At 47.6% G+C, this 13422-nt stretch overlaps 1 protein-coding gene across 1 annotated transcript in view; it reads right to left on the reverse strand.

The window, feature by feature from the left end:
- The window catches only part of LOC135921240 (secretin receptor-like), a 323541-nt gene that overhangs the window by 92931 nt on the left and 217188 nt on the right, over nt 1-13422 (reverse strand). Inside the window, exon 13 of the mRNA XM_070531477.1 lies at nt 10985-11219. Within this exon, the coding sequence (XP_070387578.1) occupies nt 10985-11219 (235 nt within the window). The remainder of the gene's footprint in view (nt 1-10984; nt 11220-13422) is intronic.

Here is a 13422-nt window from a genome sequence, read left to right on the forward strand (position 1 = left end):
ATTACCTTTAGGTGATCTACAGCTCGATGTTATAATGCTGCATATTTGTTTGCAATACCAGCCTGAATTTGTCGGCTTTTACCCTTACTGCCTTTAGGTTGACCTCTTTCTTCTTGACCAATTTTACTATTTTCTCTCTTCAAATTGAGATGAATCTTAGCCCTCATTAGCTTATGATCACTGCACTTTACCCTACCTATCACTTCTACATCCTGCACTATGCTGGTATCGGCAGAAAGTATGGAATTAATTTCACTTCTTGTTTCACTATTACGGATTTCCCAGGTGCATTTTTTGTTGCTTCGTTTCCTGAAAAAGGTGTTCATTATTTTCAACTTATTCCTTTCTGCAAGTTCTACCATAATCTCTCCTCTAGCGTTTCTAGAATCGACGCCGTAGTCGCCAATTGCCTGTTCACTCGCCGGCTTTTTTCTCACGTTTGCATTCAAATCACCCATTACTACTGCATACCGAGTTTGCACTTTGCTCATCGCTAATTCAACGTCTTCATCAAACTCATCTTCCTCATTGTCGTGACTAGATGTTGGAGCGTAGGCTTGTACTAGCTTTAATCTATACGTCTTATTAAGTTTGTTTACGGCTACAGCTATGCTCTCATTATTGCTGTGAATTCGTCAATGTTGCCCGCTATGTCCTTATGGATTAGGAATCCTACCCTGTATTGGTTCTTATCTGGGAGACCTCTATAGCAGAGGACCTGGCCGCTAGTCAACACTGTATAAGCCTCACGATTTCTTCTAATCTCGCTAAGGCCAATGCTATCCCAGACAATATCTGATACTTCCTCAAAGAGTCCTGCTAAACTAGCCTCACTCTACAGAGTCCGGCGGTTGAAGGTTGCCAGGGTCAGTTTCCAGTGGCGGCCTGTCCGGCTCCAGAGATTCTTAGCACCCTCTGCTGCGTTTGACCACCGGTCTGACCGCCGCCTTGATCAGGTGCTCCGCAGCTGCTGGAGACTGAGGGCCATGGGATAATTGTAGGCGTCATGAAGGAGGGGGTGGCGAAATACTGCACCAGGGAGGCCAATTCCTGTTCAGGTGAGGGAGTGTCATTGTCGAAGCCTAGTGGACCTTCCTAATTTGGCTGTACCTGGATTGGTATAGCCCCATTTACTCTCGGCACCTTTTGCCCGTTTACCATAAACTCTAAAGCAACCATTGTCTTTATTTTATTCTATATACCTAGTTGACCTATTTGGTTTGGTGGTTGCACAAGTCAACCTTATTTACTACGTTACTTTAAGCGGATCGGAATCGACGAGGGCTGAGAAAGGCAGCGACGGAATTTTTCAAACAAGGAAAACATAGGCAGAACATACTTGTTCACCTTGGCTCTCAATTTTGTATCTAAGCCTTTATGCTTGGTGTCATCCTTCGGTGGCGAGATGTCTGGTTGTGCAACTCTAATAGTCGCTCTTCTCAAGCCAGATTCGTAAGACGGTGTGTCCGAGAAATAGTTATATTCAGTAAATTTTATGTTGGGTGGAACGTTTTCATCCTTAAAGACACTGCAAGATATTGTTACGTAGAAAGATGCCGACGAAAAGCTATATACAAGTATATTTACAAGGCAATACGCCGTACATGGCCAAGAGGCAACAGCCCGCGCTAGCCTCTAATCGTCGTCGTCGTCTTCACCCTGCTCGGCTCTTAGTCATCGCAAATACTGTTCCGTAGCACTGCCCACGGCGGCAAAAGCACAGTCCCGGAGCGACTAAACGCCGTACTCGGGGGCAGTGTAGTAGGCCTTGAGCCTACTGACGTGCACAACATCACTAGATGCCAGAGTAGAGGACGAGGTTGAACGCACAGGAGCAATTTCGTACGTCACAGGCGTCACCTGGCGGAGCTCGCGGTAGGGCCCTGTATATCGCGAAAAGAGCTTCTCTGAAAGTCTGACGAGACGAGAGGGCGACCACAGGAGCACGAGCGCACCAGGTGAAAACTGTACGCCACGGTGGCGGGCGTCGTACTGACGCTGCTGAGTGGTTTGCGAGGCCATCAGTCGAGTACGGGCAAGCTGGCTGCATGGTCCGCGAGGGCGATGGCGTCGCGCGCCTACTCGCTTGTTGAGATCGCAGCAGCAGGAAGTGCCGTGTGTAGGGGCTAGGTCGGTTCGCGACGATACAACAGATAAAATGGAGAAAATCCCGCGGTGTCGTGCTGGGAGAAATATTACGCCAATGTGGCATAAGGAAGGGTAATGTCCCAGTCGTGGTGGTCCTTGGTAACATACTTGGACAGCATATGGGTAAAAGTACGTTTTAACCGCTCTGTCAGGACATTGGTTTGAGGATGGTATGAGGTAGTCAGCTTGTGTTGAATGGAGCAGGACCACACTATCTCGGCGATAACTTTCGAGAGGAAGTTACGACCACGCTCAGTAAGCAGCTGTCGCGGGGCGCCATGAAGTAAGATAATGTCACGCAAGAGAAAGTCCGCGACGTCAGTGGCGCAACTGGTAGGGAGAGCCCGCGTGATAGCGTATCGGGTGGCGTAATCCGTTGCGACGGCTATCCATTTGTTCCCAGAAGATTACGTGGGAAAGGGACCGAGGAGGTCTAGTCCAACACGAAAGAACGGTTCCACAGGGAAGGTGATCGGCTGGAGATGACCGGCAGGTAGCACCTGAAGTGTTTTCTGACGCTGGCAGCGATCACAGGCAGCGGTATGGCATCGGACGGAGCGAGCGAGACCAGGCCAATAGAAGCGGCGGCGGACGCGGTCAGACGTGCGGGTTGCCCCAAGATGTCCTGCAGTGGGTGCGTCATGCATCTCAAAGAGCACAGTCTGTCGTAGATGTTTTGGCACGACAAGAAGAAGATCAGGGCCGTCAGGGAGGAAGTTCCTTCGGTACAGAATGCCGTCCTGGAGGACATATCGGCGAACGAATGCGTCGGTAGGTGTAGAGTGCAGACGTTCGATGAATACTCGCAGCGATAGGTCTCGGTACTGCTCATCGGCGATGTTAGCGAAGGCAGACACAGAGAAAATGCCGTTGGCGATACTACTATTGGCGTCGTCAGGCTCGTCTACCGGGTAGCGAGACAGGCAGTCAACATCCTTGTGTAGTCGGCCAGATTTGTAGATGAGAGAGTACGATTATTCTCGGAAGCGTAGGATCTTTCACTGAGCATAACCAGCAAAGCGCATGATGACCTGTGACAACGGAAAAAGGTCGGCCATATAAGTAAGGGCGCCACTTCGCAACCGCCCAAACTAGGGCCAGACACTCACGCTCAGTGATGGTAAAGTAGCGCTTTGCGGGCGAGAGGAGCCTACTGGCATAAGCGATAACACAATCGTGGCCGCGCTGGCGTTGTGCAAGCACTGCGCCAATTCCGTGACCGCTGGCATAAGTACGGACTTCGGTAGGCGCAGAAGGATCGAAATGGGCCAGAACGGTCGATTAGAAGCGAGAATGCAGAGGCCTCGTTACTGCCCCACTGGAAAGGGGCGTCTTTTATGAAAAGCTTGGTTAGTGGTGATGCTATGGCCGCAAAATTTTTCACGAAACGGCGGAAGTACGAGCAAAGTCCGATGAATCTGCGCACATCCTTGACACACATTGGAACACGTAAGTGCATAACAGCATGGATCTTGCCTGGGTCCGGTTGCACTCCGTTCGCGTCAACGAGATGTGCAAGGGCGGTAATCTGGCGACGGCCGAATCGGCACTTCGATGCGTTGAGTTGCAGACCGGCTCGCCGAAAAACGTCCAGTACTTCTGAGATGCGCTTGAGTTGCGTAGCCAACGTTGGGGAGAATACTATGACGTCGTCCAAGTAGCACAGGCACGTGGACAATTTGAAACCGTGAAAAAGGGCATCTATCATGCGTTCAAAAGTGGCAGGAGCGTTACATAAACCGAACGGCGTAACTTTGAATTGATATAGGCCGTCGGGTGTTACAAAGGCAGTCTTCTCGCGTTCGAGATCGTCCACGGCAGTCTGCCAGTAGCCGGAGCGAAGGTCAATAGAGGAGAAATAGCGAGAACTGTGGAGGCAGTCAAGGGCGTCATCAATTCGAGGTAGGGGATACACGTCCTTTTTGGTAACCCTGTTAAGGTGTCGATAATCGCCATGATCCATCCTTCTTTTTTACCGGTACAACAGGTGACGCCCATGGGCTACATGACGGTTCAATAATGTTCTTGGCAAGCATTTTGCGAACTTCGGCGTGAATAACTTGACGCTCAGCCGGTGATACTGAGCATGTGTTGGTGGGCTAGTTGGTTAAGCATGATTACAAAGACGACGCCGAATAAAACAACACACGAAGAAGGGAAACACGAGACAGCACGTAGGCGCTCGATACGGGCGGCGATTAATGTAGGAGGAGCATCGCCGGTATTAATGCGATGTTTACCAGCTGCATTTTGGGCCAAAGGATGATCGTTAAATTCAAAAATATCGTGGTAGGAAAACAGAACGCGGTCGAGCTCACGCGCGTGCTCGGACGGCATGTCGGGCGCAATCATTTTCTGTAAGTCGGCGATGCTACAAGTTGCCGACTGCGATGGTAGAGGAGGATCGTCTGAATTGTCGTCTACTGCAATAGGTGCTACTGAGTTATCCTCGAATGTGCAAAGCTGGGCCAGAGACATCCCGCGTGGCAGCACTTTTGTCGTCAAGCCAAAATTGACCACTGGCAGGCAGACGCAATTCGCCGTAATAGATAAAACTGTATAAGGTACTGTGATCCCGTGTGTAAGGAGGGCGTCTTGCATAGGAGCCGCGATGAAGTGACCGTCGGGGACTAGTGGGGATGACACGAAGTCAACGTAAGTCAGTGCCGAAGGTGGCAAGCGAACGAAGTCGACGAAACTGAAGCGACTGGGGTGTGGTTCAGCGGGGATCCTAGAAAAAGCAGGTCAAGGCGGAGAGTGCTGGCGGAACAATCGATGAGAGCAGAATGTGCGGCGAGGAAGTCTAAGCCGAGGATGATGTCGTGGGGACAGTGGGCGATGACTGTGAATAGCACGATAGTAGAGCGATCGGCGAAGGAGACGCGGGCGGCACACATACCAATTACAGGGGCTGTTCCGCCATGGCGACACGGACAACAGCCGTCGTGGCGGGCGTGATTATTTTCCTCAGCCGGTTACGAAGGTCAGCGTTCATTACCGACAAATGCGCCCCAGTGTCTATGAGAGCACATACAGAAACACCGTCGACTTGCACGTCAAGGAGGTTCAGATGAGTGGGCAACGTCAGTAGAGGAGTTGGCGGCGTAGGGAGGAATGTGGCGTCACCTTGAAGCACTGCATCGTCTATTTTTCTGGCTGGGAGCGGCGTCCGAAGGGAGTCAGCGAATAGGAGCGACGGGGCTGGGGAGAGCGAGATTGTCGTCGTTGGGGCGAAGGCAAACGAGAATAGGGGCGGTTCGGTGCAGGAGAACCAGTGGCGGCATTATCAGAGCGTGCGGCCTAAAGACGAGAAGGGCCACCTGGGCGGCGAGAGTAGGCTGTATAAGCAGACCAGGTTCGGGGAACTCCAGCGACTGCGACACTGCCGAGAAATGTGCCCGATTCCATGGCAGTGAAAACAAATGGGCCTGTCTGCAATGCGCCATTCAGACGGGTTGCTGAAACGTGGTGGGTAAGATGATGCGGGACGGGGCGGAATCAAAGAAGCCGGGTGGGTATGAGGGCGTTGGGCCGAGCAGATGGTGTGAAGACCCATGTCTGCGAACTCCTGGCGGACAACTGCCTGGACCAGGGAAACCGTGACTGCAGGTGCATTTGAGGGGCTGGAGTCGAAGGCAGCTGGCTAGGCGGCCTCGATCTCACGCCGGACGATTCTGGTAACATCACCAGTGTTGTTGGGACGAGGAGCGTCTGCAAAGGAAGATGTTGCTGGGGTGTTGGGCAGATAAGCAAACTGCTGGTCGATACGTCGGCTTTTACCGAGTTCCAGGCGGCGGCACTTTTTTATAACTGCATCCACCATCGCCACGTTGTTAAAAACGAGCAAGTTGAAGGCGTAATCGGCAATGCCTTTAAGGATGTGAGATACCTTGTGGGACTCAGTCATGTGTGCGTCAACTTTGCGGCACAGAGCCAAACGTCCTGCATGTACGTGACGCAGGGCTCTGTTGATGTCTGCACACGGCCGGAAAGCGCCTTCTGCGCGGCAAGTTGGTGACCGTAGGGGTTGCCGATCAAGACTCGGAGCTTTTGCTTAAGCGAATCCCAACTGGTGAGCTCATCTTCATGCGTCCGAAACCAAACTCGAGGTGTGGCCGAGATAAAAGACTACGTTGGCGAGCATGATAGTAGGGTCCCATCGGTTATTGCGGCTGACGTGTTCGTACAGGCTGATCCAGTCCTCGACGTCTTCCCCATCTTCGCCCGAGAATACGCCAGGATCACGGGGAGCGGGGAGAGTGATGTAGGTCGTCGAAGTGGCAGCAGGTGTCGGAGCCGGCGGAGTCGTGTTGTCGTCGCCGAGAGCCATGAAGGAAGGCTCGACGTACCGTCCACTGCGAAGCTCCGTGACGAGGTACAGGGAACGTCCACCTCCACCAGATATGTTACGTAGGAATACGCTGACGAAAAGTTATATACTAGTATATTTACAAGGCAATACGCCGCACTTGGCCAAGAGGCAACAGCCCGCGCTAGCCTCTAATCGTCGTCGTCGTCTTCACCCTGCTCGGCTCTCTGTCATCGCAAATACTGTTCCGTAGCAATATTGAAATAAGTAGTATTTGTACAGCATTTATCGACAGGAGAAGGCTTGATAAAGTATAAAAGGCACAATAAAGCTTCGATGACGGCACTGTGATGAAGTTGCCCGTACTGACTCGTCAAAATGTCACGGTTTTCATCACCGTTCGTACCACAGTTAGTTGTTTTTGAGCAAATATGAACTAAATTACGTCCTGAAGGAACAACGCGCTCAACTGAATAAGTTTCGAAAACTTATTTAGGGCCAATAACCCTAAGTAGGAGAAAAAAAATGGAATATATGACGTCACACATATGCACTTGCACGCAAGTTTCTGCGAGACATCTAGAAAATAATCCTTATTTTTCATTGTTCTGAATAATTAAAGAAGCATTTTCCACAAAAAAATAAATGAAACAGTGTTGAAAGAATTCTTCCCCATTGCTAACTGGCTAATAAGTGGGTGACAGGAGAAAATGTACCAATGGCTGCTCCTTTATTATCGTTCCATGCGCTTAAGGCACCCTGTTGTCTGGACCACTTTTTGCTATGGCGAAACCGCAACATAGGTGCGCCAAGTAGACAGTAATCACTGCACCAGGAATCTGACAAAAAATAAGAAAAGTGGGATGTGTGTAAGCAGTGCATCAGCCTCCACTCACTAACAGAGAAATAGTAGGTGAGCATTCTGAACCTACCGAGAACCTCTGATCAAATAAAAAAGTTGTTTTTATTTTATTTTTATTTTTTATTTTGTCATACTGTCAATCCCATCAGGGATTTTTACAGGAGTGGGTTAGAAGGGTCTGTAGACATAGTAGTACAGGCATTTACATAAGAATACAAAAGAGCACTTGGCAAGAGAAGAGTTTCATGGACCTATGTTAACAGCAATAAGTATGGCAAAAACATAACGCACAAAGAGCTTATTTCAATTACATATGATGTTTTGCAAAGAGACAAAAAGGAAGAAGGATAAGCATATGGTTATACAATTGATAGCATCATGCATCATTTCACATCACATATTTCCAAAAACATTTGGCAATTAACACAATGATAAAGACAATGTTGATAACATCCTTTAGTAGTGATTGCCAGTACTGTTGCGCCAACGATTTAGTGCGATTAGCATCCTTTTAAAAATTCAAGCGCCTCTTTCACGACGCTCTTCAATGGCTGCGGGCGTATTCCGCAAGTCCGTCTGATAAAAGTGAGAACGCGTGTTCTTCTAGCTGAAAGCGGAAAGAAAAGTTATGCCTGAGACAGGCACCTATTCAATCAATCCGTAGCTCAGTCGAAGTCAGATATGTTGAACACTAAATTTACAGTACCAGCGCATCAAAGCTTGCAGCGGTTGGGAGACTACGTTTATTGGACGTTTCGTTGTCCCGTTCGAAATTGTACACGCTGTGGTCTGTGGCAGCACTGTGGCGCATGCGTGCATAACACGATCAGCCTTTATAGCCTGCTTGTCCCCCTTCAGATTGTAAATAAATGCCTGACGTAATAGTTCTGCGGAAACCCACAAGGTGGAGAGAAGTAAAAAGGAGAAAAATGAGATATCCACCCAATCGAAGCAATTGCTACAAAGGAAACCCATACGGGTTCCTCGAAAGCAAAGCTTCGCAGTTAAAAAAAAATCGCCCTGGTCCCGGACTCACAACCGGAACGACCGCCATACCGGGGCAGCCACTCTACCACCTGGGCTAACCAGGCCGCTTGCAGATGGTAGGGTGAAGTCGAACTCATCAACAACTATGAAACAAAGGCAAGAGTTTGACGTAATAATTCTGCGGAAACCCGCAAGGTGGAGGGAAGTAATAAAAAAATTAAATAAATTCGTCTTCAGCAATACGTGTCGTCACTGTACTGCTTGAATGCTAATCACATCAGTGTCGACAGTCATCATGAGGTGGGTTCTGTCGTAATCTTTTTCTTTTGTTATAGGACATCGATATCTTCACATAAGTGTTCTAAATATGTGATCATATGCCCACTCGTATGTGTTGTTAACTTTAGTATGCTAGGAAAGTTTAGGATAGCTTTCCAGGGTTTTCAAAGTTTTACTAAGTTAGAAAGTTGGACTGCTTAAGCTACGTTAGCAATTCCAACATTCAAGCAAACCAACCCGCCTTTGTGGTTCTTTTTCACGCCGTTAAAATTAACGGTTAGTTAAAATCTTTACAACCCAATGAATTATTATCATCATGGGGTGCTCATTCCTAATAATTTGAACTCTTCCTATCGATGGTGGTGCTCCAGCGGTTGCATTAATCAAGCTAACTTCACTGCTACACTTTTTTGAATGGGACAGACTCCTAACACTCTGAGTCTGTGCAACTGTGTCCCGCCGGACTGCCCCGGGCTTTGTTGCTTTGCGGCATTACCACTAAGGTGATACTGCATTAAACTGACCGACTCACAAGATCAGCAAAAGTGCCTGGTTTAGAAAAAAGATTTCTTCGGAAAGCCTGAAACCCAGTGATTGTGGCAATGTGTATCATGCAGGAAGATGTTTCGCCGTTTCAAAGGCATATGCGGAAAGTATGACACGTGGGATCATGAAGTAATGGTCTTATCTCACAAATGAAAAATCGAGAGCGTTTCTTAAACGAAAGCAACAGGTTCGGTTGCAGTTCTCAGAAGTCACATTGACGGGCAAAAGACCCAATATTGTCATAGTATGTATGTATGTATGCTTTATTTCCACAAAAACTAAATACAGCTTTGCGGTGGTAAAGTGGGAAAAAAAGCTGCTCGTAGCAGCTTGACTAGCCCCAAATACCCTTAAAAATACAAAAAGAAATTAAGGGAGCAGCAGCGCGGAAATACAGTTTTCCCAAGTACACACATATTCAAGCAGCACACGCATCGCAAATCAGGCGAGGAAAAAAAAATGCACCAACTGTGATTTGTAAAGAATAGAGCCCTGAATTGCCTCGGCAAGCTGGAGCAGCAACAGGAAAGAGTAGTGGTAAAATATCGCATCACAGACCACAACACTGAAGAAAGGGAACGGGTAATTCAGACAAGGTTTGTCAGATACTTCTGTACAAATTAAATAAACTAAACCTAGATTCTAAACTTCTGACGTTGATTAATTTTTTTCTAACAAACCACACTCAGTTTGTTACAGTTAATTGTATTAATTCTTCTTTCAGCGATGTATATTCTGGGGTACTCCAAGGTCCATTACTGGGCCCTATCCTTTCTTTCATTTAAATTAACATTAATTAACAATAATTAACATTAACAAATGTAAAATACTACATGTAGCCCGTGTTTATCTCCAACATGCCACTTACCAATTAAACTGCGTTCCTTTAGAAGCAGTAAATCTTACAAGTACTTAGGTGTCCATGTAACTACAAACCTCTCATGGTCAATTCACACCGAATACGTTATTAACAACGCTAACCGTAGGTTAGGCTATTTGCGCCGTAATTTCGCTAGCTCACCTTCTAACCTTAAACACCTACTCTATAAACCTCTAATACGTCCTAATTTAGAACACGCCAGTTGTGTATAGGATCCTGGCCAAGATAACCTCAAAACAGCTTTAGAACTGGTCCAAAGTAACTAAGTTCAAGTTATCTTTTCTAATTATAATAGAATTGCGAGCATTTCTTCCATGAAGCATAATCTTAGTCTTCCTTTGCTGTCTGTTCGACGTAAAGTTGCACGTCTAGCCCTTTTTGATAGGATTGATCATAATCCTACACTGCACATGCAATTCTTTACACGACCACATTATGTATCACAGTGTGTAGATCACTATTCATAAAGTTGCGAGCTATCTATGCCACACAAATAAATTTTCCCAGTTCTTCTTCCCTCGCACATGTATAGGTTGGAACCACCTAGCTTCCCGCTGATATCGTAAATACTACTGATAACAGCCCTTTTCCTGAAATTTTAGCTAACATTGTATAACCAGAAACTTCGTTGCTGTGACACAGCAGCTAACAATGTATGTAATGAAACCTCTTGCATTCTATCATTGTGGTTTATTCATATTAATCTATGCGTTTTGTTTACTTTCCATGTTCCACATTTTCTTTTCTAGCACTCCCCCCTATAATGCCTCTAACTCTGAGGGTATCATAAATAGAATGAATACATAAATAAAATAAACAATGAATACTTAGCTAGCTTTCAATTGGATATGATGAAACTAGATCAGCACAAGAGATCGTCCTATGAGATTGTCATGATGTCCGTTACGCACTGACATAGGTAGAATAATTCGAGTAAATACCTTATAACGCTGCATAATGTGCGTCCACTTACCAAAGTCGAAATCCTGTTTGGGCGGCCGCTCTTCTACTCGTGTCATGAGAGTGATGGAGCGTGCCAGAAGCGATAGACGTCCGCGGGGTGCACCTGTGGCCGGTCCATCTGCGGGCCGCACCTCCCGCCGGCGGCACCAGCTCGGGCAGCAGGCGCCTCCGGCCTCCGAGGGCCAGGCTCGTGACAGGCAGGCGCCGCGCAGGGCAGCTACGATGGGGCGAGCCTCGGCGCCCACCTGCCGCACGCGCGGTTTGCCCGGACACGTTAGTCCCGCAACTCAAGGGGTCCCAATGTCGCCACCGCTTTGTTACGAGGAGTGCCGCACGGCGCGTTTAATTTTGGCGACTTCGGTTTGTTGCGCGAACTAGCTGTAGACTTTCAAATATGCAGTGCGTGGTGGGTGTGTAGCTTTTGTGAAACTTAGCAAGAGCCGAAAACTGTCTGACGAACTCTCACATCTCAGAAACACCGCTCGTGACATATTCTAGTAGGGCGTGCATGTTCGTGCTCTTTTCTTCTCCGCTAGGTAGCACAGAAACTACGCGCCCACCACGCACTCCGCTGTTCGGGTTTCAACGCCTACATATATTTTTATTATTATTATTTGTTTTGAACACATATACACATATACACAGGTATTGCGAAAGGGAAAACGAGGAGCAGGCTGGCAACTGCCACCGGAAGGGGCACAACGCCTGCCTACTCTTCTGAAGGGAGGTGACAGCAACACAGAAATAGAAGATAGGAAGAAGGGAAGGAAAAAGGAAAGAGGAAAGGAGAGCAACAGGACACTGCAACAGGACAAATCTAAAGACTGAAGTAGAACTCTGCAGCCGGAATTAAAGTGACGCCACGTCGAACAGCCTCCACATTATCAACCACATCCATGGCTAGTTCGCTATGCGGCTAATTGTGTTCTCCATGATGAGACGCCAAGTAAAGCTGCACGTAATCCCCGTTTCACCGTTAGTCGGTTCACAATATACACTATAAGGTGTTTGAACCCGCCACCTCCCATCTTCGAAGGAAGAAGCGTTAGGATACAGTACTGATCACACACAGTAGGGCCGGTCACTGAAGGTCGCGCTACTACAGAATGTTCAATGCTCATGCTACAAACGTGAACCTAAGTTGGTTAGCTCTATAAAGGTTAGTAAGGCGCGATGGGCCTGATAGTACATCTTAAGTTCTACACAAACGCGTACATTCAGCATTGCTAGCCGTTCGCCCTGCCGTAACTTTTTTTTTTACTGACCTTCACTAAGGACATCTCCCTCGCAGCGTGTATATCTCAAGTATTGCTGAATGGGCAAGTTGGGGCATCATTTTGCTTTAGCGCAACTCAGTTTGAGTGTGAAGGAAGAAGGACAGCAGATAGGATGAGTGCTAACTTCCGACGTGATTTATTTCGTGACCCTATTCGCTATTCGCTCATAGCCCACGTGACAAGAGCAATAGAAACAACAACCCTGCAAGGAGCACACTACTGCAGTTCGTAGAACACGCGCCCACCGTCTTAGAAAGTCAAGTTCCTTGCCTGATAAACATAAGGAGGCTGTAGTGACGCCCTCATCTTGCATCATGTTGTACCATATAAACGAATATGGTGCCCTAGGGTATTAGAATGACGTTTTCATGACCAGTGTAAATATTCTAGAGCTTTTAAGCTTTTATCTCGTATCAGCTTTCATCAGCTGGGACGAAGCCATTTACCAACAGAAAAAAGGGACATGCATAGGCTCTTACATTGCTTCCATACTCAGCGAGTTGTTTTGATTCTGACTCGACGTAAACATCTCTGACAGACGCATGCAGACCAAAGTGTCCAAAACCTTCCGCTATGTTGATGATTTTTTGTGTTATTGAATTGCAATTGAGATGCAGTGGAATGTCGGGTTGCCACAATTCTGCCAACTATTAAGGAGAGTCTAGCTCCCCTTGAAATCAGCTATGAAATCCCACAAAAAAATGTACCATACGGTTTCTCGACTTTCGCCTGTCTTGTTCGATTGGGCACACTTGCTGGAGCTACGAACCGCGGTCTGCTGAGCTTCTCCTGCCGTACAATTAAGCGCATTCCAAAATGATAAAAATGGGGATAGCCAAACTTTGCTGTAAAAATGTCCTGATAAAGCCGTGTCGTCATGCTATGTTCGCTAGTACGGAAGGGCAAAGCAAGCGGTTTTCCAAAGCAAGCTATCCGATACCAGTGTAGATGTCATTGGCAGGACGTTTGCTAAAAGTTTCTCGGAAGCGCAAACGGCAGGAGAGCGATGCAGCGGCCGCTGGTGGGAAAACCAGTGTGGTGCCACATATTCACAACGTTTCCCACCATTTGAAAAAGCTTGCGCAAAGAGCGAACCTTCGAGTCGTTTTCTCTGCTCCTGATAAGCTGAGCAGGCTTTGCAAACTTACTAACCCTAGGAAGGAAGGAACAG

The sequence above is a fragment of the Dermacentor albipictus genome, chromosome 1 (genome assembly GCF_038994185.2).
Source record: "Dermacentor albipictus isolate Rhodes 1998 colony chromosome 1, USDA_Dalb.pri_finalv2, whole genome shotgun sequence".
NCBI classification, from domain to species: domain Eukaryota; kingdom Metazoa; phylum Arthropoda; class Arachnida; order Ixodida; family Ixodidae; genus Dermacentor; species Dermacentor albipictus.